This window comes from Pelmatolapia mariae, linkage group LG4, assembly GCF_036321145.2.
Source record: "Pelmatolapia mariae isolate MD_Pm_ZW linkage group LG4, Pm_UMD_F_2, whole genome shotgun sequence".
Taxonomy (NCBI): Eukaryota; Metazoa; Chordata; class Actinopteri; order Cichliformes; family Cichlidae; genus Pelmatolapia; species Pelmatolapia mariae.
Genome location: NC_086230.1, coordinates 24,473,773 through 24,499,009, shown reverse-complemented (window position 1 = coordinate 24,499,009; position 25,237 = coordinate 24,473,773). Strand labels below are relative to the sequence as shown.

General features: G+C 39.5%; 1 protein-coding gene across 3 annotated transcripts; it reads right to left on the bottom strand.

The window, feature by feature from the left end:
- Positions 1-266: 266 nt before the first annotated feature.
- camsap3 (calmodulin regulated spectrin-associated protein family, member 3) lies at positions 267-25,226 on the bottom strand. Of its 3 annotated transcripts, none has more exons than XM_063472039.1 (18): positions 24,748-25,226; positions 17,028-17,290; positions 10,571-10,711; positions 10,252-10,338; positions 9,865-9,897; positions 8,922-9,060; positions 8,685-8,824; positions 8,507-8,591; positions 8,345-8,387; positions 8,187-8,242; positions 7,869-7,941; positions 5,640-7,749; positions 5,428-5,552; positions 4,896-5,182; positions 4,714-4,807; positions 3,393-3,517; positions 3,180-3,298; positions 267-2,589 (listed from the first exon to the last, which is right to left on the bottom strand). In XM_063472039.1, exons 1-18 carry the CDS (start codon positions 24,878-24,880, stop codon positions 2,290-2,292), a joined length of 4,353 nt encoding a protein of 1,450 aa, XP_063328109.1. In that variant the 5' UTR covers positions 24,881-25,226; the 3' UTR covers positions 267-2,289. The 3 variants fall into 3 exon arrangements, with proteins under 3 accessions (XP_063328109.1, XP_063328111.1, XP_063328110.1); XM_063472041.1 differs by having other exon boundaries at positions 7,869-7,905; XM_063472040.1 differs by lacking the exon at positions 9,865-9,897.
- Positions 25,227-25,237: the final 11 nt, after the last annotated feature.

Genomic DNA, 25,237 nt, shown 5'->3' with positions numbered 1-25,237 from the left:
GAAGAGCTTAACTGTCTAAAGAGGAAAGAAAAATGCATCAATAAAGTTTTCCATTTTTACACAAGTCTCGGTGTGTACTTAAGAGGAAAATTATGACATATTGGTGTTATTTTCTTACTCTTACGCAAGGAAACCTCTTTCCAGCTGATTTTACCTTTAACAAATTTTTCAATTATTACTACTCCAAGTACTACAATAAAAACAAATGAATGTGGGAAAGAAACATGAAGATGAAAAACAAGATGTAGATGATTTAAAATGGATTTTATTCATCTGGTTAAGTTGCCAAAGATAGTCAGTTTATGAAATGAACATTTATAGTGTGCTGGCACAGATCCAAAAACAAGGGAAAGAAAACCAATGTTATGACAACTTCTATGAAATGACTACATGACTTATAACCTAAACCAAAAAAAAGAAAGAAAAACTAGAGAAAAAAAAGGATAACCTGAAACTAAACATCAAATGCACCGTCTAAATTAAAGCAAATAAATACACCTCTCAATGATAAGCGGATTTCTAGGGGTGAAATTGCACTGAATCAATAAAAAAAAAAAAAAAAAAAAAAAAAAAAAAAAAGGCTCTTAACTACCACATACTAGTTTTAACAAACACATAAATACAAAAGTCCACCAATTCCATTTGCACTACTCCTCACACACAAATTTATCATTTATTTCCTAATCACTGTTTAACATTATTTTATATCTGTAATGGAATCTCATTCAAAAACACATTTCTTGCAGGCAGTGGTTTGGAAAAAAAAAAGAGAGAGACAGCTGAACCGCAATAGCTGTTGACGGGACAGCTAAAAAATTTTTTTTAAAGATAGAGGGCTAATTTGCCACAGGTTTTTGTAGTGATATTGACCTCATAACAAGCAATTCCAAAGTCTTAGAAGTGTGGACATAAGCAAAAAAAAGAAAAAAGCAGTTTTTACATTCCTCCAGTTGCACATGGAGTCTCTAGAGACTGTGGGGTAGATGAGGGCTGTTACAGTCCGGAATGATCCTTCATCAAGAAAACCTACTGTTTATATGCCAAGACACATAAACAGGGAAATAAAATAATAGGAAACAGACTCATAGTGACCTAAAGGATTTATTAATCCCAAGACAAACTGTTTCAAATTCTATTCATTCTCATTCACTCATTCGCAACTCAAACATACATCTCACTTATACTTTGCAGCAGGCTAGCTTATTCATAGCTTACAAAGGTCAACTTTTTACAAATCATTGTCAAAAAAAATCAAATTAATTAGCATTCAGTATATATTAAATTATCATTGATTATCATTCTCACAAAGAGCTGTATCCAAGATAAACATGATAAAGCCCTCCTTCATGTTTCCAGGTTTATTTTTCAAGATAAGCTCAGATAACATTTCAATTCATCACGTGTTGAAAATGAAAAAGCGAGCTACTAGGGAAAAAGTCACATGGATTTCATTTTTCTTTTAGTTCTCAAAGAGTGAATAATTTTGTCCAGCAAAAACATGGCAAATGGTATAAAACAAAAAACATCCAGATGTCTACAGCTGAGAGATTGAATGGAGTTCACAAACTATGTGGCACAAGCATTTCCTAGGTCTGGAAGTCCACTGACAATGACAGCAGTCACTACCAGTGCAGAAGGACCATTCACTATAATAGATTCAAACAGTGAAAACACCCCTGAATGGAATGAATGGTTAGTGTGTGCCCTACATTCATTGGGAGCAGTGCTACCTGCTATTAATTTTCAGCTGAAGTCTCCAATCAAAACTGAGACCTTAGACTTGTTTCAGCAGAGTGGAAAGAGTGAGCCCTAGAAGTAGAAAAGGCAAATGCAAGCAGAACTGAGATGGGTGGGAACTACTCGTGCCCTAAGTACTGTTTTGCAGGCAAAGGCAGTGTGGTTGTCCTCTCTTTTTCTTACCTTAGAGTCGCAAAAATGACTCAGGCATGGCAGGGTAAGGCAAGGCATGAGGAGGGAAGGGGGGGGGGAAAGTTGTTATCCTGAATCAGTTGCATTATATTACAATCTAGGTAGACCAGGTAAAGCCAGAGATAAACTATTCTAAGCACATTGGCTGAGTGAGTAGGTGCTTGGCCCATTCTCTTAGCATGTAGTGTTAACTGGATTATCCTTGGGCTCCACGTGGATAGCTGTCCAAAGTCAATCTGTTTTCTGTTATTCTAACTGAATAACAATCTCAACTGCCACACTGGCCAAAATCATGAAATGAAAAGTCAAGTTGGGAATGGATTCCCTGAAAAGCACCCTCTACCTTTATTGGGTAAGTCTTTATTTGGGAGTGCCAAACTTTTTGGGAGTTCCTGGGCGCTTTTGCCAAAAATGGCCAGGGATGGTGAAAGCGTCAACACTCATGGACATGGTTTTGGACGGGATGACGGTGAACTGCTTGCGGTCTGAGCTGTACTTGTAAATGGACTCAACCATATCAAGTGTGATGACTCGCGGGCCAATGCCAGTTAGCCGTGCCATCTCATCGGTTTCAGGGTTCATGGTATAAACCGCTCTGAATTGGCAGCTGGAATCTCTGAAGAGGATAAGAAAGTGATTGGCTGTGCTTTTCTCCATTTCCTGAAAAGAGAGATATAAAGAAAAGAATAAGTATATGGACCTAATCAACTTGGGGAGGACATTAGGTTTGATGCATGCAGGTTGTGTGATGATAATACCAACTTATTTTTACATGCTACATCCTCCTTAGGGCATTCATAACAACAGCTGGTAGTCATATTACACAAAGGTTTTGCCGCCACAACTTTACTTGCCACCTCAAACATATTGTTTTGCATGTTTTACCTCCATCTTCAATTTGTTTTGTCTTTTCACAAAATGATCTGTGCATCACTGTATGTTGAATTGTTGACAAATAGGTCGTGGCAGCAGTCACATTGTGAGATGGTCATTTTAAATTTCTGATACTATCAGAATTTTTCCCAGACAGCCTTTTGGTTGGAAGTCTATTACAACAGCCATCTTTTAACATAGTATCACCATTTGGAAGCCACAAGTTAAGAAAAAAATCACTATAGTTCTTTCATGTTGAGCAGCTTTTGTCTGGGACAACCCAAACACAAAAATGTATAAACCTGGCTTTAAGTGCGTTACATAACCTAGTTAGGGTGTAGCTTTTTGTTGGACTCTGACACAGCGGGATGGTTTACCTCTACAATCTTGTTTTTCTGTGGTTCATTGACCTTCCCAGCCAGGCAGCAACGAGTGATAGCATTATGGATGATGAACTTGTTGGACTTAAAGCTAGGCTCCTTGTACAGCTTTGGTCCTGCAAAACACAACATTTCCAAATGCTATAAAGCAAACAAAACAATGCTTGCAGCATTCATTTTAAAAATTTTTGTGTGGAAATTATGACTGACCTGTATATTCTGGGATAGAAGCGGGGGAGGAAATAGCGGAGCCAGTCTCCCAGTCCTTCTCTCCATTCTGAACACCAATTCGTCCTGGAGACCTTCCCCGTGATCGGGCAGGAGAGTGTGAACGACTAGAGAGATAAGAGAAGAAGCATTTTTTACATCTTGAGGCTTTATTTTTCATTTGCACCTGATAACACAGACAACACTGCATCTATAGTTGGTGTCAATGATACAAAAACACCCACTTATTAAATATTTTAAACTTTAACCTTCTGGAGTCCAAGGTTAAATTGGCTGTTTTTCACTACTTTTGATTTTACCTTAATATTTCAACTTTAAAAAACTATTGACCTTGCCTTATTTGATATCATTCTTTTCAACACAACCTCACATGTCTAAATCTACAGTCATTTTTTTCCATTTTGACTTACTGTATTAACACAAATCATCTAAAAATCACAGAAAAATAATAAAATCAGAGCAGGTAAAATTTTTACTGTAAAAGCAAAACACATGTTTAACAAATCATTTTCATAACTTGAAATGCAAACAGAAATTGTACATTTTAAAAAAATATGTACAAATTTTGCAAACAGCAAAGCTATATGCAAGTATTTACCTAATAATGCATGCAATACCTCAGGTGTTTTTTGTACAACCATTTAAAACTATTTCTAAAAATAAAATTACAGAACAACAAGGTGCCACACAAATTATTTGGGAAATTAAAAAAAATAAATAAATAAAAATTATATCCACTACAAAAGAGAGGAGCACATCACAGGGATAAAACCTGTAGACCTGTCAACATTCCTCCTGTTTTCCACCTGGATACAGCACTTACATTTCAATCTACCTTTTGTGGCTTTTGGCTAGCAAATGTGACATTCAACAGTGCGCTCATTATTTTGACACACAAAACAAAACAACAACGACTACACTACACACCAACTACACTCCAAACACGCTAAACGTCACAAATTTTTCAACTATCAAAACTCGCTATCGATATCACTCGCTCTCTTGCTCACTCGCTACCATCACTCCTAAAACTTTCTCCCCTTCCTTAACAACCTAATGTCACGTGTTGCAATATTATTTTTCGATTACGTTTTTCTTCCCGCACTAAATGTGACGGTAGTATTCAGAAAAAACCCCAAAAAACTATCAACACAATTTAAAAACTGGTATATAGTTTGGAGTGGAGACTTTAAACACAGGCTAAATTTCAATGTTTCAGGCTAAATTCTGTGCTTCCCACTTTTTAAGAATTTAAAAAAAGAAAAAAGAAAATACATCAAGTCATTATCAATTTGCAGGTTACCTGGGTGACTTCCTGACAGTCATACCGCCAGAGTCATTAGCCATGGAGGACAGGTTCATGGATGAATGGGAGTATACCTTGTTGAGCTTAGTGCCTACAAGTAGGAAATATTGTACATGTGAGCATAGGAAGAGAGAATACAAAAGCTGGGAATTTTACTGGTTAATGTCAGAACTACTTACCCATGAAACCTTTGACAGGACTCTGAGAGAGCACAGAGTCATCTCTGAACATAGTCTTAGGTCTCTGCTTCTTGACACCACGCACTGTAGTGGGTTTCTGCTTCAGAACCTTGTCCAAGTCTTCCATGATCTTCAATTGCTGTCTCCTCTCATATTCCTGCTTAGTGAAGTCTCCTCTACGTTGAGGAGTGCCTTCTGCTGGTGGGGTTTTGGGAGGAGTGCCTGGGGTCTGTGGTCTATCCTCATTTTTACTGCCCCAGCCTTCAATGATCATCCACTGGGGCTTGCTAAAAATGAAGTATAAGACCTTTAATGTGTAACGCAATATTATGAAATGCAACAAGACTGAATTATGGGATTAGTGATAGCAACAATTCGAGTCATAAAACACAGAACAATAAATTATTAAATCCAAATTATGAGCACCCTTTGGCTGCTTAAAATAAAAAATTGATTAAGTTAAAGATATTCAGTGCTTCCCTTCTTTAACTTGTTATAAATGCAGTTTTTTTAAAACAGAAACTGGTCTCACTTTGATTCTTTTTCTTTTTCCTGCTCAAGTTTTCGTCTTTTCATCTCTTCTGTTCTCTTCTGCTGTTTTTCAAGAAAAGCTGCTTTTCGCTGAGCCATTTCATCCTCCGGTCGATCTTTGTCATCCTAATAATAAAAAGGGATGAATGCACACCCATTATAGCGCACTTTCTATGCAGATATATACTGTGAAAATATGTGTCAGCCACCAACCTTGAAAAAGAAACCAACTGCTGCTTTATTCTCTGCCTCTGTGAGGTCACTCATTGAGTCAGAGAGAGCATCAGGCACTTGGTCATCCTCCTCACCATCTCCTCCCAAGGCAGACAGTGAGATCTCTATCAGGCTACTGCGTTTGCCATTCAACATCCCTGCAGGTGCATCACTCTCAAAAGAACATTCAGATGGGGCACCAGAGCTGTAGCCCCCTCCTGCAACCCCTTCCTTTCTAGTCAATGGACCATGATTGGACCCGACCTCAAGGTCCATACTAAATATACTTTGTCCATCATTGGAGCCTACTTCTGACAGGCCGTCATCTGCACCAGGACCTGGAGTTGGGGTAGAAGCTGGTATTGGGGTCAGTGTAGTTGTTGGCACAGGAGTTGGTCCTGATGAGTGCAGCTCATCTAGGCTACCGGAGTCACCAATGGAGAATGAGGATGAAGTCTGTACTTGAGATTGCCAGGGATTTACACGACGAAGATGGGGGATGCGGTCTACATTTGTAGGTGGGGTAAGAACCCTCGACAGGGAGGGGACTTTAGTGTCTGATGGACGACTGTGTTTTGGGCTTTTAGGAGGTACAGACTGGGCTCTTCGATGTACATGAGGAGATTTAGGAGAAGTGGTGTGGTTTGTGATTTTGCGTGATGGAGACGGAGAAGAGGAGGCAGAATTTAAATCTCGAGTGGTTTCTCGTGACAGGCGTGCAGGAGGAGGGGCTGAGGTGGAGGTTTTAGGGCTGGCTGGAATGACCCAAGACTTGTTATTGGAAGGTGACGGTTTTTTCTTCATTAGCTGATTTTGCTGCTCAGTCAGTCGTTGCATGTCACTTTGCAGGGAGCTAAGAGCTGCAGTTAGCTTGGACACTGCGTTGTTATAGTCCCCTAAAGGAGCAACCACTTTGTCAGTAGGTGTCCCATGGTGCTTCTCTCCTGGTGTACCTGCCTTTTCTTTGACCTGCTTGTTGAGCGCAAGTCCTCTTTTAACATTACCCTCATCTTCCACTGTGGGGTGCTCTTCATCTTGTTCCTGTTGATCTTCCAATTCGATTCGTGCTAGCCGCTCTTCAAGTGTCAAGCGAGAGAGGTCTTCTTCTGTGAATGAGGTACTGACCTGGCCATCCTCTCCTTTCCCCTCACCTTCATCCTCACGTTGCTCTTTCTTTAACTGCAGAAAGGCACTCTTTCCTAGTCTCTGCCTATGCTTTGCAAAAATGGCCTCAATGCGTTTCTTCTGAGCTTCGATGGCTTTGCGCTTTTCTTCAAGCCGAGCCCCCAACTCAGACATCTCATTATTCAGCTGTGGGCTCTTGCTGGGGCTTTCTTCAGACTTCTGTGCCCATGTGGTCATCTGAGGAGAATCACTAGATTTTGGAGAATCAGTAATCTGTTTCTTTTTCCGTTCTGCAAAACTGGTCATCTTCACACCGCTGTCAGGAACCTCCTTACCACCTCTAATAGCAGCACCACCTGCAGCACCGGGTGTTGATGGAGTGGACTGGGCTTTAGGCATGTCTTCTGATGCATCTGAATCCACACTACCGTCTCTCAAAACTGAGTCATCATCTCGTGAACATTCAGAAGTGTTTCTAGTGCGAGTGGATTCGCTGGACTCTCCTGTTGGCCGATACATCATTCCTGAGCGGGTTGGTGCAGAGGAGCTGATTGGTGGTAAATTGCCATTATAGCGAGAACTAGCAGGATCATCAGGAGAGTGGAGGTAGAAGCCGTCAGGAGCACCATCAGGGTGTAAACGAGGCTCCATTTTGCTTTCATTGTGAATAATCTGAAGAGCCTCTTCAATTGTAGGCAGCTCTCCTGTTTCACTTGTCCCGAGGTCATTCTCCTCTGCCAACTTAGGAACAGTGGGAGTCTGGGTGGCCCAGGATGCTCTCTGTGGACCATTAGGTCCTGAAGGTTTGCTAAGCAAATGACTGAGGTCTTCGGGAGGGGTGTAGGGCACCCTTGCCATATTTTGACCAGCTGGGTTCAGCTGATCTGAGCTCACAGAGCGGGTTATTACAGGGTTGCCCATCACAATGTCTACGTCGCTGTCTAGCCCAAAAGGAATGCTGAAGGATACTGCTGACAAAGGCCGGCTTAAAAAAAACAAGAAAAAAACCAACAACAAACAAAACAAAAAAAGAAAACACAAGCATGAGCACATTAAAAAAAAATAATAAAATGCTTAAATCAGTCCAGAATATGCTAGTCCTACCTCAGAGGTTTCTTGCTCCATGTCTTTCCAGCTCCTTCTATATGAGACATTGAGGTAGACTGAGTCAAAGATCCTGAGTACAATGGGACATACACAGACATGTAAAGGCATGCAAACAACACCGGGATGCAAAAAAATGGAACACAGAAATTAAAGGGAAAACATTTACAAAAAGTTTCGAATGTCTATCCAAATAAGAAAACAAGACTATCAAACACAACTAAAAGACAAACATGGATTGAAGGAAATAAGTGAACCACACTGTAAAATGGTTATGTAGCTAAATGTAATGATGGCTGACCATAGTCTTCATCTTACCTGATGCAGAAGAGGAAATCGGGAGGAAAGGCTTCTTGAATATAGAGGGGGAGGTACTGCAAAGCACAAATACTTCACTTAAACGACGGTATTGTCTAAATAATAAGTTGCCCTTAGTCTACTACAACAGCAAAATCACACCCAGAAAGCTTCTGTACCTGTTATCACTCAAGCTGCTTGGTGTTACTGGTGTAGATTCGCCTGACAAAAGAAAAGCCACAAACAGACTTTTTAAAATATATCAATTATATATGATATATATGAAATATATGTTCATGTTAAACAATATTTAGAAAGGACCGCAAATCATTGAGACTTACTTAACGTATCTATTGGCTGCACAAATTCTGGTCTTTGTACTTCAAACCAGCTAAGCAGTTCTGACAGGAAGCTCAGCAAGTTCATCTAAATCCCAGAAAATAAATCAAGCACTCAAAAGATAACACAGTATTTGCGTGAATATATGTTTTGTTCATCAGTGATCCAGACTGAAAGTACCTGAAGTTCCTGTGGTGTATATAGCATGTCCTCCAGTGCCAAGTGACAGCAGCTCTTTAGGCAGCTGTCACAAAATTCACGGATGAATTGCAGGTTGTACAGGCTATCTGCTACAGACATGGAATCCTTCATACAAACATCTAACAGAGAGATGAGAAAAAAAAATGTAATTTTCACAAATGTCTCAGGTTCTAAAAGGTCATTTTTACAGCATTCTGTTAGAATGTTTGTTGGTACCTTCAAGTCTCAGCAGGCCAGGGCAATAGTAATGTATGACGGCAGCAACAGCACATCCACTGGACAGGTCTTTAACTTCATTCACTACTGGAAAAATGGGCTTAAGTTTGGACTGAATTTTATCCTTCCTATAGCGGAGCTAAAAAAAAAAAAAAAAAAAAAAAAAAAGACAAATCACACACAATGTTGAATGTAATTTTATAAATTTCACATATTAGTTCATGCCATCAACCGTCAAGTTTATCAAACATAGGTAAATGCTCCTAAGCAGACACACAGTGATACACAATAATAAAAAGTGATTACAAAATTAAAAGCAACAAATGAAATAAAGAAAGGTCATGCTAAACCGATGTGAAAAGGAGAGCGCAAATGTGAACAAACTGAAGATGCAGAGAGAGTGACTGAACTGGAGCAGAAAGAAAGGGTTTTTTTTTTTCCTTCAGAAAAAGTGGGTCAAGTGAAGGTCTCAGGAGACAGAATGAAAGAAAGAGATTAGATCTCAGAAAGAGAGAAAATGTTTCAAGTACAGCTATATTATACAGACAAAACAGCCCACTGTGGCAGTGAACCAGTGGATTAGAAGCCTTTCTGTTACTCTTATAAACACATACAGACATCTTTGCCCCACACTTGAGAAAAACTTGAACATGGCAGTTTCAGATGATCAGTTTAAAAAAAAAAAAAAAAAGGCTGCTATTCATGCACCACACGTGTCCACAAACAATGTCTTTAGAGCTATTGTCACAGCCCAAATCTATCACACTTATGCTGTTAAGTGCAATTTAATGCTTACTAGGATGTGATGCACAATGCATTCTCACATCACATTTGGGGAAGAAACAAACAAACCTGACCATCAGATATTTGCTGATAAATTTGATGAAGACACTGGAAGGATGGAGGGACAAGGGGAGGAAGCAGAGGAAAGGAGGGAACTTACAGGAACAAGTTTCCAGTACCAGCGAGTAGGACACTGTCAGATTGGGGCGGGGGAGAGACAGGAAATAGAAGGAAATGGAGAACAGGAGTACAGGGAGACATATTAAGCCAAGAGTGGAAGAACTAGAAAAACAGAAAGGGTTGTGACTATTTTATTTACTCGAAATGGCAAGACAGCCTTCTGGAAAACGCAATTCCCACCTTGTCCTTGTTTTAATATATCAACCATGTATATACTCATTTATATACACCCTGTTTCCCCCCAAAAAACTAAACGAAACAGACCTGCCCTGATTGCATAATCCCATCAAGAATATCATGCATTTCTGGATAGAAATAACAATACAATAACAGTGACAATACACTGAATATTTAATGCAATACTCACTGATGGTTGAACAGGTTGGGGGTCTGTAATGGTCTCAGACAAGTCATTCTGGGCTCCTTCAGTACGTTCTCTCAGATTCTGGTTCAACTAATAGCATAATAACAAGAGAAAATCATTTCCACATTCTTTTGTACCATGTGTTCACAAAGTCAGAAATAAGTATTAAAAAAAACAAAGTAATTTAGAGAATTACAGTTCATTAGTCACTAGTTAAGCTACTAACTTAGTGCTCATACAAATGTTGAACCAAGAACATCTTCTGAAAGAAAATTAGGTGTGTTTCTGAAAAAGACATTGTTTTCTCTGGTCTGTTCCTTACCTCATTAACCCAGTGAAGCAGAGCATCTTCCCAGCTGGCTGCTTTTCCCAGGAGCTCAGCAGAACTACATGTCTTCACCGCAGTCACTGTCTCCATGGCTCCCACAGCCATCAAGGCATCCATCACTGCCAGATGAGCACTCTTCACCAAATCACATGGGAAGGAAAGAAAAAGGAAGTGAAGAGCAATGACCCTGGGCAGCATCAATCAATTACAGTTAAGACAGTAATGTTGGATCCTTTTCTAGCATGGTCCTTACAGCAAAATACAATTGCTGCATCACTGCCAGTATTTACATGAAACACCCTCCAGAGGTCACTAGAAGCCAGTTATGAGTCAGCAGAAACTAACAACAAGTAAGCACACACACATCAGTAGATGTGGGTGACCTTTGGACTCATGTTTATGCCCTCATTAAATCATTAAAGAGGCACTGGACCTGTAGCAGGTGAACACATGGTCTGCAAGATTGCTATTCCTTACCTGCTTTCCCTTTATTTGCCTTCTTTGAGCCATTTCCCTTTCTCTTTTGCACAGTGAAATAGTTCTGTATGACTCATGTGTGAGAGACTGCAGGACAAAATGAGGTGTTGTAACTAGATCACCAGGAAGCGTAACAAAGAACACCATTCTCTTTAAGAAACAGGTGCTTGTGACTGAATGTATTTTTGCCACACAAAATGGTTATAAAACCTTGATTTCCCCCCACTCAAATACAATCAAGCAAAAAAGAGAAGAAAAAATGTACTTAAATGTATTTAACAATCACAATTTAAAGTTACCTACTTAAACAAGACCATTACAGAGCTCTGGCAAATAGATAAAACACATTAACAGTATTCTGTCTTACAGGCAAAGCCTGTTAAAATGTTCCAGTAACATTATCAGCTCAGCTAGAGTGAACCCTTTAACTCTATAAACCTGTTAACTTATTAGACGTTGTGCTCTGTTTGTACTGTAGGGTACAAACACAGCAAAGCAAAGAGTACAACACTATCTTATAGTCAACCTTGTTACTGCTGCAAATGATAATAGTTGCAATTCACACTATATTCATAATTGTTCAGAATATTAGTTCTACTTTGTTTATACAAATTGCTAATAAATTTGTTCAGTTTTAGAATGTGCCACTGTGGCCACCTTTCTCTTGCCCTTTCTCATCATCTGAGTGAGTAATGCACTGCCAGCAGCACCCTCTTTCTGCTACCTTCTCATATGCAATAAGCTAAACACTTGTAAACAAATTCAAAACATGTATGATCCTTTTTTTATTTGTCTTGTTTATCTATATCCTTTTAAATTGCCTTTCAACAGTACAGTTGGGTGCCAATCTCTCCATTAATAGGTAACTGCAATAACAGGCTTGTTACAATAATTAAGTCAGGCTAGCAGAGAGGCAAAAGGCTGATTGAAAACATGCTGTGGGGCCATTCCTTCAAAATCTTGTCAACAATTTGGAGCTTAATATGTGCAAATCAGTGCCTGCCGCCTTTCACTACTTACAACTTCAGAGATTATTTTCCTCTTAAACTCTTGTGTAGCCCCAGATGGGGGACAGGGGCAGTCCAGCTGTGTGCATATCTGTCTACTGATCCCTGATGTAAAGTGCTGACCTGAACACATACAGTGCCTGGGCAGGCAGGCTGGGTGGGGTATGCCAGCAAAAGCTTGCCAGATAATATTGGTCAAAGCTCTCTGGATGTGCTGTAGTCTGTTTCTGTGAGCAGTGTGGCCCTGAGTGACCTGCTTGCCAACCACTGTTGCCAGCACTAGTGTTACTGCTTTTGTGTGTCCTGCCTAATACAGGGACTGTAGGGCTGAAGCATCAAAGCAATAAATGTTCCTACAAAAACCAAAACAAATAGGGATTCAGAATATAATTACTTAGTACTGATAATTCCAACATTGTAAGAATTGGAAAAAAAATTGATTGTATCAACATGGTTTTACAGGATTCTGTAGTTCAAAATACAGATCCTTAGAAAACGTAATTTATTTATTTTTGTATGAATGAGTCAATGTGAGCCAAACATAAAAATGTCCACTGCGTTAAACATCAATTATATTATTATCATGTAAGATTACATATTACACATTTTTTTAATCATAAAATATTGGAATATTGATAAGCAATGGTTCACTTGAATTTTCCTAACAACCAGTAAATTTTGCCAGTAATTATGCTCTGCCATGAAAGCAAAATGATATAACATTTTTTCTTTTAGCCGCAAAGTGTGTAATCATAGGTTGGAGCTATTGCCACAGTGTGAAAAGAAGATGACTGAGAGAAAAAGAACAAATGCATGACAGAACTATTGAGAGTGGCTGACTCCGATGTTATGCTTACAGTAATTATTCAGAGGGTAATTCATGGAAAAAAAGGGGAGAATGAAAGGAGATAAAGGAGGGGGTGCTGCTAGTGGATTTCCCATTGCAGACCCAGGAGAGCTCACTAAGCTAAATCACAAGTCTCCCTAATGAGAGGAGCAACTCAAACACACAGCACAGAGCCTGCCAGATCACCATAACAACCAACCAGCTGACCCATAATGCATCTCAGTACAAGCCTGACTGCAGCACTGCTCTCTGCTCCTGGCTTAGTCCTAGCTCTTAAAAAAAACAAAAAAAAAAAAACATCCATGCCCCTTAAACCAATGTGACACACAGACAAAAAATTAATAGGCCACAAATTAACCCGATCGACATGGAATTTTATGGGATTATTTGGAAACTCTGTTTGCATGTCTATGTATGTAACTCAGATAAACAAAGAATGCAAAAGGCATCTTGTTAAGCATTAAGTGAGATTATGATGAGGGCAAAATCTGATTACTTCTGAAATATGACTTAACCCCATTCCCTACCCTGCTTGGTGCCTCCTGATGGGGAGAAAAATAGGGGATCAGGCAGGGCTGGGGCCCAGAAAGGGATTTTAGAAAGAGGTTATACTATGAACATCCATATGTATATGAACTGTATACCTAAGCAAGTAGAGACAAGTGTAGAAAGGCTGCATAAAAAAGTCATTTTGTATACTGTAAACAAGTTTCATTACTACACATTAGTTATCAATCAACAGATGCCCAAAGCAGAATAAATGTGCAAGATGATGGTTAGTGTTTCAGATAGTCTGCCACATCTAATTTCAGTTAAGCTCCTGAATGATGCTCACTTGACCAGAAAACCTGCCAGCACAGCACTATGATTTAAGACAAAGTGTCACTGCCATCCAAAACCAACAGGAGACCAGGAAGAGGTTTAGCAGCATTATAGCTACATGACTTACTTTAGCACTGTGGGAATCGACACTTAACCCAGTATCTAATTCTAATCTATATTACATATAGATTAGAATTAGAATCTATTGTTACAGAAACAAATTTAACCAATATGTTTCATATTGTGCGGTAGGTTAGGTGCCTGGTGAGTCAGTGGTCATCTCTGGCATGTCATGCGATAGTGGATGATTGCACTCAGTCTGCATGGCAGATTATCTCTAATCTTCAAAGATCTTTATCCCCAATCTGAGGAGTGATGGGGGCTGGGCCACCATCAGAAGTAGTGGACCAGAAGAACAGTTAGCAGTAGGACACATAATTCATTACACATAGGACACAAGTAATGGGGTGGAGGCTGCTGCAGGATTTGAACCCAATTCCAAGGAATTCTAAGTAGGTTTTTTTGTGTTACGATTCCTCCATCTAGCATAAACACATTAATACTATCTCACCACTGGACTCTGGAGCAGTGAAGGGAAATCTAATACTTCAGTTACCAAAACATGTTGGACAATTTTTCCAACTTCTTGAGAACAGTTTGGGAAAGGCCCCTTTATATTCCAGCATGACTGTTGCCAGTATACAAAGCAAAGTCCATAAAGGCATGGCCGGATGAGTTTGTTGTTGAATAACTTGACTGGGCCATACAGACCTCAACCTCAAACACCTTTGGGATGAATTAAAACACTGGCCAGACTCCCTCACCCAACAGCAGCGTCTGAGTTCACAAATGCTTCTCTGAATATTCTCACAAACAACTCAAAATCTTGCAGAAACCTTTCTAGAATAGTGAAACTTATTATAGCTGCAAATGGTTCCAACTCCATATTAATGTCTATGGATTTAAAATGGGATGAGAGAATAATTGATAACTTACAGTTCTGTATGCATTAGGTTAGCTTTTATCTTTAACCATCTGTTAGCTTTTTGCCCTACTTTGATTAGGTCAGTGGCATTCTACTCCAGTCCTGATGCATGAACTCAAGCCAGCACCCAATGTGTCCTTACGACTTATGATGAACCTGCAACACTGGATTTACACGATTAGCAAACACAATGATTAGCAAACAGCAGCAATAATATGAAGTTGTGTGATTTACCAATAACAGTGTAAAAAGTCACTAACAGTTGATGGCTTTGCAGATTAACAGGCACCAGTGTGCAGTCAACTACAAGCATGACTCTACATGCTTTTAAATGCATGTAGCATGTTATCTACCTTGTCTGACTCAAATATGTGAAGCTTTAATATACAGCAGTCCTGCAGCAGATTGCTGCTGCAAAGCCGTTTACTGGCCAAGACCCACAATGATGCCCCATCCTTCTATTGCTGCAGCATGACCCACTTTCATTGCTTGCCACACTGTAGCTGCAGTGCCAGTCAGTGGCGACAAGCCCAAAGAGAAGCCAAACAGCTACTGGAAAGCTCATACACTAAAGGAGCAAAACAGCAAATGCAGCATTAACAGTAACAGCCAAATAACAAATTTAGGATTTACAGTTAAGAGGTACCATTTCCTGACCTGGAAACCTCATTCAGAGCTAAGTTACATGGCAGGCAAGCTGAGACATTTGTGTGCTCAGAAACTACAGCAACATGATACATGCAAGAGGCATGTCTATTAGGCAGTTATTACTGGATTTAATAATCCCAGTAGAAATCATAACCGTAGCCATTATTACAGTGATTACAAGTTGAAAGATTTAAGATTTTTGACATTAAATTATCATCAGAATCATCAGAATGTGTGATGTCAGATCAGGGTACTGGTATTGTTGCAGGTGATGTCAGAAAACCTGCAAAGAGCAAGCATGTTTATAAAAGAAAGTCCTCCACTAATCTGATATAACAACTATGTGATCTCAGAGTCGGTACAAGTGAAGGTGCATGTGACACTATTTATTCTTCCTTTTATTTCGTTAAAGCTTTCACCAGAGCACAAGTAGGAAAAATACTATGTAAAAATAAACTAGCAAAGCCCCTTTAGAAGATGGTTCTGTTTTTACCATTATTCATCTTGCTTTGTATCTTTTATCTTTATAAACCACTCTATCTCGCTCTAAGTCAAGAAAAAGACAGCATTCACATTAATTGGGTCAGATTTATAGGTGCATCTGTTCAACAATATGACATCTAAATTTGGATTTTTATCAGGTTCTACTCTTAATGAGAACTCAAATTCTCAGCAGTATTACGGAGAAAAACAAAACAAAACAATGCATAAGCCAATTTCAAGCAAAAACCTGAGGTTCTCATTACAACTGTGCCATCAGCAGGGAAGTACCTGCTCCTTTGGCCAGCAAACAGGAACAGTGAAGCAACCAGCATTCACCTAACATGACACCATTTTCCTTACTAATCCTTGGAGAGTCCCTGCTTAGCTTTCAAAAACAGCATGTGTGTACGTAAACCAAGATGGCTGGGGAATTTTCATTGTATACCATTCCATGAGAAGGATAGTAATCTGTAAAAAGGGAAGACTACTTTAAATTTGAAAGTTGTTGTGCCAGCTGGGGCAGAAAAGAAATGCATATTACCTTAAATAAAAAGATTTCCCCTTATTTCAGCCTGTAGTTTTAGCAAAAACATATTAGCCAGTTTTTTTATGCACATTGAAGAACACATGACTATATTATGTTTGAACAAGAACTAAGCAAGCAGGAAGAAAGAAAGCGAGAAGGAAATCTATTGTCAAGAGCTAAGAGGATAAACCTGTTTCTCTTGATTTGACTCACACAGCCAACCCAGAGTATTCTCTTAACACACAACAGCTAATGTTTCATCAAAACTGTTTAGCTATTATTCTGATCTGAACCATCTATTGTATCTAGATCATCTCTCTCACACACACACACCCTTAAAGTAAAGTGGTTATTCCTCATGTGACCATGACTGCTCTTGTCCTAGCAGCTGGATCCACTCATCCTCTGGGATGAGCTTGGGCAGCACAGGGGAGTGGGGGAAGGGCTGAATGAGTAGGGGGTCTTTTTGATGCCCTTTAATCCCTAGAATCAAAGCATAAACATGGCCCTATATCAGAAACCAAGCGAACTTGAACCTATTTGCTTTCCTACAGAGTTCTGCATAGCAGAGAATCTGGTCTAACAAGAAGAATCCCAGGGATAATAGATAAAAGCATTTCACCCTCCACATCACCCAGACAGTTTCATCATTTTACCATTTTGATGGGTTTATGTCGGAGGTCAGCATCAGTCACTGTTGTGTCCTGGTCTTTGGCAACTACGCCTCTCTGAGTTAGAAGCTGCAGCAGGGTGACATTATCTTTTGGCTGAGCCTCAGTTGCAGTACTACCCAGTAATATGCTGTAGGTGCGACAGTAGAGCTCTGATGACTGCAGGAGGCGTGTTACTGGAGGTTTAAGGTGCTCCTGTTCATACTGGTCACAGTAGAAAGGGTCACGCAGCTCTGCAGGGACATTTTCTACAGAGAGAAAGGAAAAAAGACACAAATGATTAAAAATAAGTTTCTAGTAGTGGTTCTATTACAGACATGTGTGCAAAAGTATTGCCAGAGCATACAAACTATACCAGACCAGACATAACAGATCTAACAGTGAAACCAAGGGGCAATGTGTGCTAGTGACTGGTCAGTCACACAGTAAACCATACACTAACATTTAAGCCTATGAACTTATCAGGAACGAGTTTACTGAGGTTTACAAGCAAGGGAGGTAAAGAAGTCTCTCAAAGACTTCTTTACAAACTGACTTCAATTTGTTACCCCATGAGGAATCAGAATCAGAATACTTTATTGATCCCTAGGGGAAATGATTTTGGTTACAGTGCTCCAGTACAAACAGTAACAAAGACAAACAATACACTAGGTAAGAAAGAGCACAATATATACAATATATACATGCATATATATACACATATAAGTCACTCATTGATAAATAGCTGAATAAGAAAGAAGAGCATGTGCAAAAAGGGTGTAGCTATTGCAGTATACAGTGTGTTAAGTGGATGAGTTGTACAGAGAGATGACCACAGGCAGGAATGATTTCTTGTGTCGTTCAGTGGTGCTTTTTGGTAATCTCAGTCTCTCACTGAACGTGCTCCTGTGACTGACCAGCATGTCATGGAGTGGGTGGGAGGTATTATCCAACATTGTCTTTATCTTGAACAACATCCGCCTCTCCGACACCACCTTGAGGGAGTCCAACTCCATCCCCACAACATTACTGGCCTTACGGATCAGTTTATTGAGTCTGTTGGCATCTGCGACCCTCAGCCTGCTCCCGCAGCAGATTGCACTGGCCACAACAGACTCGTAGAAAATCCTTAGCATTGTCTCGCAGATGTTGAAGGACCTCAGTCACCTCAAAAAATAGAGACGACTCTGGCCCTTCCTGTAAAGTGCTGTGGTGTTTTTAGCCCAGTCCAGTTTATTGTCAATGTATACTCCGACGTATTTATAGTCATCCACAATGTCAACATTGACCCCCTAGATTGAAACAGGGGTCAAGTGTTTCCTGGTAATGGTACTATATTAAATAATGCAGGTTTGAGGCATTTCTGCACTGGTTTTACTTTTTTTAAAACTAGAAACTACATCTATTTTTCAGTCTATAAAGTCCAAAGCGAGATGTCCGTGCGAGTGCGATTTGCCTTGTACAACTATAAACCAGGAATAAACATGTTTAAAATATGTCTATAGATAATGTTGATGTTCACAACAAGTGTACGGGGATATTGTTTTGTCTTGTTCAACATTCAGTCGCTTCAATATTTTGTTCTGTTTGTTTTTCACTTACCAACATTAGCATCAAATTTAATACCACAATGGATCCTGGATGTACCTTGCTCAGCACACAAGATAGCCATCACTAGATAAGAATGTAGTCACATTTATATACTGCTTTTCTACCCTTACTGACCACTCAAAACACTTTAACCACAAGCTACATTTAAGCATGCACTCATAAAGTGTATTATTCTATACACTTTAAGGACTTTATCTCCCTCTTATCCCAGTCCAATTTGGAATAACCAATTAACCTAACATGCACATGTTTGAATTTTGGTAGGAAGCCAGAGTACCCAGAGGAGACCCACGCAGGCACAAGGAGAACAAACATGTAAACTCCCCACAGAAAGGCCCCAACCAGGGTTCAAACCAGGGATCTTTTTTTGCGAAGCGACAGTGCTAACCACACGACCACTGTGCCGCCCATAAAACCCATCGGCTATACCCTCTTATCCAATGTGAAAATAAAGACTGAATATGATGACAACAGCAAAAAACACAAAAATCTGAGCCTTCAACACTAGTGCACAAATGAGTTTGTTATCATGATCTGTCTTTTATACGTTTACTCTAAAAACACAAACCGGACACACCCCCTTTGAAACTGGTTTCTCTGCAACAAACCTAACAGCCAGTTTCTGTGTGCAACCATAAACAAACATGTGACTTGCCGTTTCAAAGGCACTTGGACAAAAAAAGTTGACTTGCAAGCAGTATGTCTGTAAAAAGAAAGGAAAAAACTTGTGTTTGTGTGTGTGTTTGAGAGCCTTAGACTATACATAACAGAAGAACAAAGGGATTATTACAAGGGAGGTGTCACTAAACTGCTGTATCATTATATAATCATGTAATGGATCCATTGACATCAGCTGTCGAAACAAAAGCCGCCTCCTTTAATCAATGCTCTGTTCCCTTTGTCTCACCCTATGATGACTATAGTTGCCACACAATATGATCAGTCATGCCACATGGTTCATGCTGTTGTAAATACTCTCAGGTGCCAAAACTGGAGTGCCTACTTTAGTGCTGTAAAAACAAATCATCTTGGGTCACATAGGTGCATTGTATATGTAAAAGAAAAAAAAATTCCACTGCAATGTGTAAAAGACAAAAAGGTAAACCAGAAAAAAATTATCCCAGAAGGCAAAGTAGGATGCAAATGCCACAACTGAGTGAGATAGCAAAGATCGATAAAAGAATGATTTCCCTATGACACAGTCTGTCCATGAATGATCACTTTGTGTGACACATATCAGAAACAAAGTGGCTAGAAAACTGAGGCTTCAAATTGTTATACAGGTCCCCAAAACTATGCACATGCACAGCAAAAATAGCAACAATTATTTAGTAAAGCACACACCCGATTTAAAAACTAAAAGTAATACAAGGTAACAAAAAGCATGACGAACTGGAATACTTGTAACCAAGACTTGCATTGTGATGCCGCAATTATATTAACATCAATGCCCTGCCAGGGGAATATTTAGATTAAAAGCATGTGCTTATTTTGTTTGCATAAGCAGGAGCAACTACCTCTGTCACTTTTACAGTTCATGGGGTCAATGCTTATCTACTCGTTTGAGTAAGAAGGCAAAAGTCAAATGTGCGCAAAGCTTCTAAACACATTATCATAGACGGTAAGCTAGAGGAACGCTTGTTAGGAAGAGCCATTCAAGCAATTTGTGATTTTGACTGCGATTCTTAATCCTTCAGCAGGTCTGTGCTTTTGTTAACCCAAATGTCTTAGATACCAACCTGGGACTAAAGAATACAATGAAAACAGTGTTACAAACTTAAAGATCACAGCACTATTTTAGTGATGAGTATTTATTTTTTCTTAGGTAAATCAGGCCAAGCTATTAAAACATGTAGGAAGATTTATAGAACTTGCTAATGTGGTTGAAAGTCAGTTCAGCTGTGTTAGATATCATCTGTACTGACCTGTATCGTTTGATAGCCTGCTGATAACAGGAACCACATGTCCCTCTACCTCATTGACTATTTGAGCTAGCATGTTGGTCATTTCACAGCCATGATCACTTGTCCTACAGTAATCACACACTGAACAATAGAAACTCTCCACTTCACTTGCAAGGTGGAAATCGAAACTGATTTGAACCAAGCAAAGAAATCCACAATCCACCAATTCAATTGTCACTTTACACTGGGGTGTAAGCTTTAGCACAATGAATGTCAACCTGCTGGATATGACTATCTAAATGTCCAGGTTTCTCATGGGAGCCTTTCTGGAACTCTAAGAGACATTTATTTAAAAGCGATCCAATACAAAGTTGACTATAGATTGAAGGAAGCTTAAATTATGAAATTTCTCCATGTAATCTTTAGGCAGTAATTGAAAGCCAATCAAAATTACAATTCCTGTATCTTAACTCAGCATTATATGTGTTATAATAATGCAAGTGGTTTTAACTTTTAAATCTTTCATTGAAAATTATACAATAACATCTTCATCATGTGGTGAAGAATCAAACAGGCGATTATATGCTCTCATTTTTAGAACAAAGCAGGTACTGTTTTGCTGCCCCAAAACCAAGCAGTGGTGAGAGGGGCCATGGTAGCACTCTACCCCACACGTGACCCCTCGTTCTGTGTAAAATGCTAATGCCACTACCTTATCTGAGCTGTATTATTTATTATTGCCACCGACAACAAAGAGATCTTATCATTAACCCTTTCTTAAATAATACTGTACTATTTGATCACTATTGTAAAAAGGATACTTTCTGCACCATATCATCACCAGTAGCTCCCTCTACCAGGCCTGTATATCCTATCACATGGGCAACACCTTGCTATAGCACAAGCTTAAACTGCATTAAATGACAAGTGTACAGAGAAGTACATTTTAAAGAGAGAAAGTCTAAATAATATTTGAGGTGTTTTGGCATTTAACAGTATAATGCTGAAAGACTAGGCCAGTATCCCACTTGGAAAAGTTTCCCCAATAGAACCAAATGTGTCTGTGCTATTCTAAACTTTTCTTGGACCTTTGAGATCCCTGCGTATCATGGCGATTTACTTTTCAAGTTGTATCATTTTATTGTGAATCACACTCGTTAACTATGTCAATGTGTTTGCCATGAAAGGTTTAACATATAGTGAACAGGACTCCCAACCGTTTAAGTAAACATTAAAAGCAAGCCAACATCCTCCTCAGGTCCTTCTCCCCTGCTGACTCACCATGGTCACAATGATTGGAAAAGGATGAGTAATCAGTCAAACTGGATTTCAGTATGGTCCAGCAACTTTGTAGCTATGTGAAGGTAACATGCTACTGTAATGGTAAGAGTGGGTCAAAGTGTGAGGTGGTTTGATTTTATTGCTATGAAAAGAAAACAGAGGATGACTCCAACAAGAGATTGTTGGACATAAACGACAATATTTAAGCAGGGGCATAGTCTGTTTTCCTGTTATTCAGATATGGAAAACAAACACAGATAATTCACGTTGGCAATGATTAGAAGGAAACCTGAATAACAGAATGCACAAATGTCATGCCCTTGGACTTGTCACTATAAGATTAAGTATTTCTTAAGCCTCAACAGGTAAATCGAGTTTCTCGTCCCATTCCAGCTTGAGTCATACTCAGATCTGGAAACTCATTTCTCATGACAACTTCAAGGACTTCAAGGGTAAATAATTAATTACATTCATGCCTAACTTTTTTTTTTTAACCCTGCATGGAAAATATTAGACATAAATAATAAGTCAATGCATTTTTTTAAAAAAGATCCCAAGACTCTCATACTTTAAATACCCTCGCATGTATATTTAGTATGCAAGCATGTATACATATATACAATATAGATATAGTTAAAGTGTACTATACAGGAAGAAAAATAACATTTTACCTCATCTGTTAACCTCTTAACATCCACAAGCAAACTACTTAGAGATAGGGTTGGATTGCTTTTTAGCCACATTCTAAACATGTTTCAGAAAATGCACATTATATTTTAGATATTTACCTTTCAAATCAACACTCACAGGCATTTTTCCCTACAAGTCTTCTATTACTAAATTTCCATTTTGGTATCAAATAGGAGAAAGTTCTATGTAAAGAAGTGGCAACCTAATCAAATCACCAGTAATGATGGATATTAAAAAATAAATGCTGATAGCCAAATGTCCATAGGTAGAGCAGAGCGTATTGAAAAGATACTGTGTAGCTACTGTGAGTTGTCCATTACTAGAATGAGGAGTTACAGCCTACAGGCTCCTTCCTTGGTAAAACATAAGGTCCATGTTTCCTTGGTTAAAGGAGACAGTGAAATCATCATGGCAGCCCAATATTTCAACATGTAAAAAAGTATTTTAACTGGGAAGTGAAAAACAGTGCTGACCACTGAGACAATGTGTTGCACATTACAAGACTGAAGTCTTGAAAAATCTTGACTGAAGACAGTGAACTTAACCGTAGGGGTTTGCTTGTGGCAAAAGTGAAACTATCTTGTAGGAAACTTTATTGTGGAAATTGTGCTGCCATGCTTGAAACATTTGTTATGCAAACACAAATATTTCAGTCCATCCTTATCATTACCGCTGATGCTGATTTTATTCTAGATTTCTTTTTTAATTTTATCTCAATAAGTGGTTATTGGTTTCCTTAATTAGTTCAACATTAGCTTATTAGCAAATAATCTAACTAAATATGAAATGCACTACTTTGTTATCCATGTCAAATTCCATTTTTGCAGAGACTGGAATTAAAAATGCCACCCATTGTTATCTATAGACTAACTGACCTAAAAAGGCTCATGACCAGATGACTGTCTGGCTCCTGCTGGGCTCTGTGTTGTCCTAATGAGCTAGGTTTCTAGTAAGGGACAAGATGATGTCACCCAGCTTCACAAAAAAAATTACCATCAGCAGGGCTATTGAACTCGATCAAGAGAAAACCTCCACATCATAACAGTGTTTGTCCTTACATTCCTGCAGCTTGGCATAGAGTGACTTTGACCATAGGGTGTGGTTGAGGTACTTAACAGAGTACACATAAGCTGCAGCCCAGAGTCCTAAACCTGGGACCTGCCTGAAATTATGAAACAAACAACTCATGTTGCTAAAGTTAAATGAAGTTCTCCTCACACCTATTTCAGGATAAAGTAAGTAATGCCTGTATTAAAAAACAAAAGACCCTTTAACATCAAAAGATCCAAGAACGTATGATCCTTGTATTAGTATAGTAATATGTTTGTCTTTTGTTTTTGATTTTTATAACCACATTATGTCATTATGCGTAGGCTACTTTTGAGAAAATAAAGCAATCAAGGCTTTTTCTTTACAAGGCTCATCGGGTGTCTGCTTCATAAGGTCTAATCTTCACCAGTGAGTGCTCAAACAAAGAGCCATGCTATCACCTCAGGGTCAAAGCTGACGAGATGCCTCAAGAAAATGAGACAAAACAAATTCTTATGATAGGCTACGTGTTAAGTACAGAAAACATGTTTTGGTTATGTTGTGGGTGTTCGTTTTGCGCTACAAAGCTTCTCCCAGTTGCTTCTTGAAATTTGCTGACTAAGGACACGGAAAGAAACCCCCTGATAATAAGGCACAAGAGCACTGGTAGTCTATTCTCTGAGCGCACAATGAGCCATGGTCTGCTTTTGATCCAAATAACATGAAGCAGTAACCAGCGTTTACTGTGGGTACTACGGGCTGTCACCATCACTAGGAGAAAGAAAGATACTGGAAAAACATACGCCCCGTGTGCCCCGTCTGTGTAACCGGATTAAAAACATCCCCAGCAGCTAGCCTGCAATTTCTGACTGAAGCCTGGTGGCTGGAAATGCGACAAAATGGGCTAGCGTGATAAGGCCTACAGGAGGAGGCCGTTTCTGTGACACACATACCTCCAAATGTGCCCACCCATTGAGTGAGAACAAATGACATGTGTCAGTGTCAAAAATGCATACGATGCATTGCTCCTCTGCTCATATGCGCCTCTTTGTGCTGAAAATCGCTGAACTACACACACTGCAGTTCCCCTACATGCATACCGGTTTTCGTTACACTGTTAGACACAATATAAACACATTGTTGGACAACAAATGGTCTTAACACAACCTTTACGCATAACATTCAGGCCTGCCGTGTGAACTAAAACCTACCTGTGCTGCCGTAGGACTTTGCCAGCAGCCATCCGACACTTGCGCATATTTTTGATTTAGTGCAGTCATACAAATCCAATGATTTTATGTCTGGGACCACAAAAGTCTTCCTCATGGTAGGGGAGTCCACCATAGCGAGTCTGTAAAAATGGGAAGCGGTGATGGGGGGGGGGGAAAGGATACAGTATAAAAATATTCAAGCGATCATTCTTGGAGCAGACGATTCCATACGACCGGGGCTGGGAATACGGATGTGGTTCAGGGTTTTGCAGGGAAATATCCGCTCCGAAGCTACTTCCAAATCAAACTAAGGTCCTTTTGTCGGAGGTTTCGAAGACGAAGTCCTGGCTTAATTTTGCCTTAACACCCACTAAAGCCCCGACCGGCTGGGCTACTATAAACCGGACTATTCCCCTCGTTTTTGCCCTTCTTCGTCCGCATTGCCGTGTTGTCAGCTCACTGTACGTACGTACGCTTTCGTCCCGCTGAT

Excerpts from the sequence above, each read along its gene's own strand:
- camsap3 (XM_063472039.1), bottom strand. The coding sequence starts at position 24,880 with ATGGTGGACTCCCCTACCATGAGGAAGACTTTTGTGGTCCCAGACATA. Across the intron at positions 10,339-10,570 it reads TGCTTCACTGGGTTAATGAG|TTGAACCAGAATCTGAGAGA; the intron begins GTAAGGAACAGA and ends TTATGCTATTAG. Across the intron at positions 9,898-10,251 it reads CCCAACCTGTTCAACCATCA|TGTCCTACTCGCTGGTACTG; the intron begins GTGAGTATTGCA and ends CCAATCTGACAG.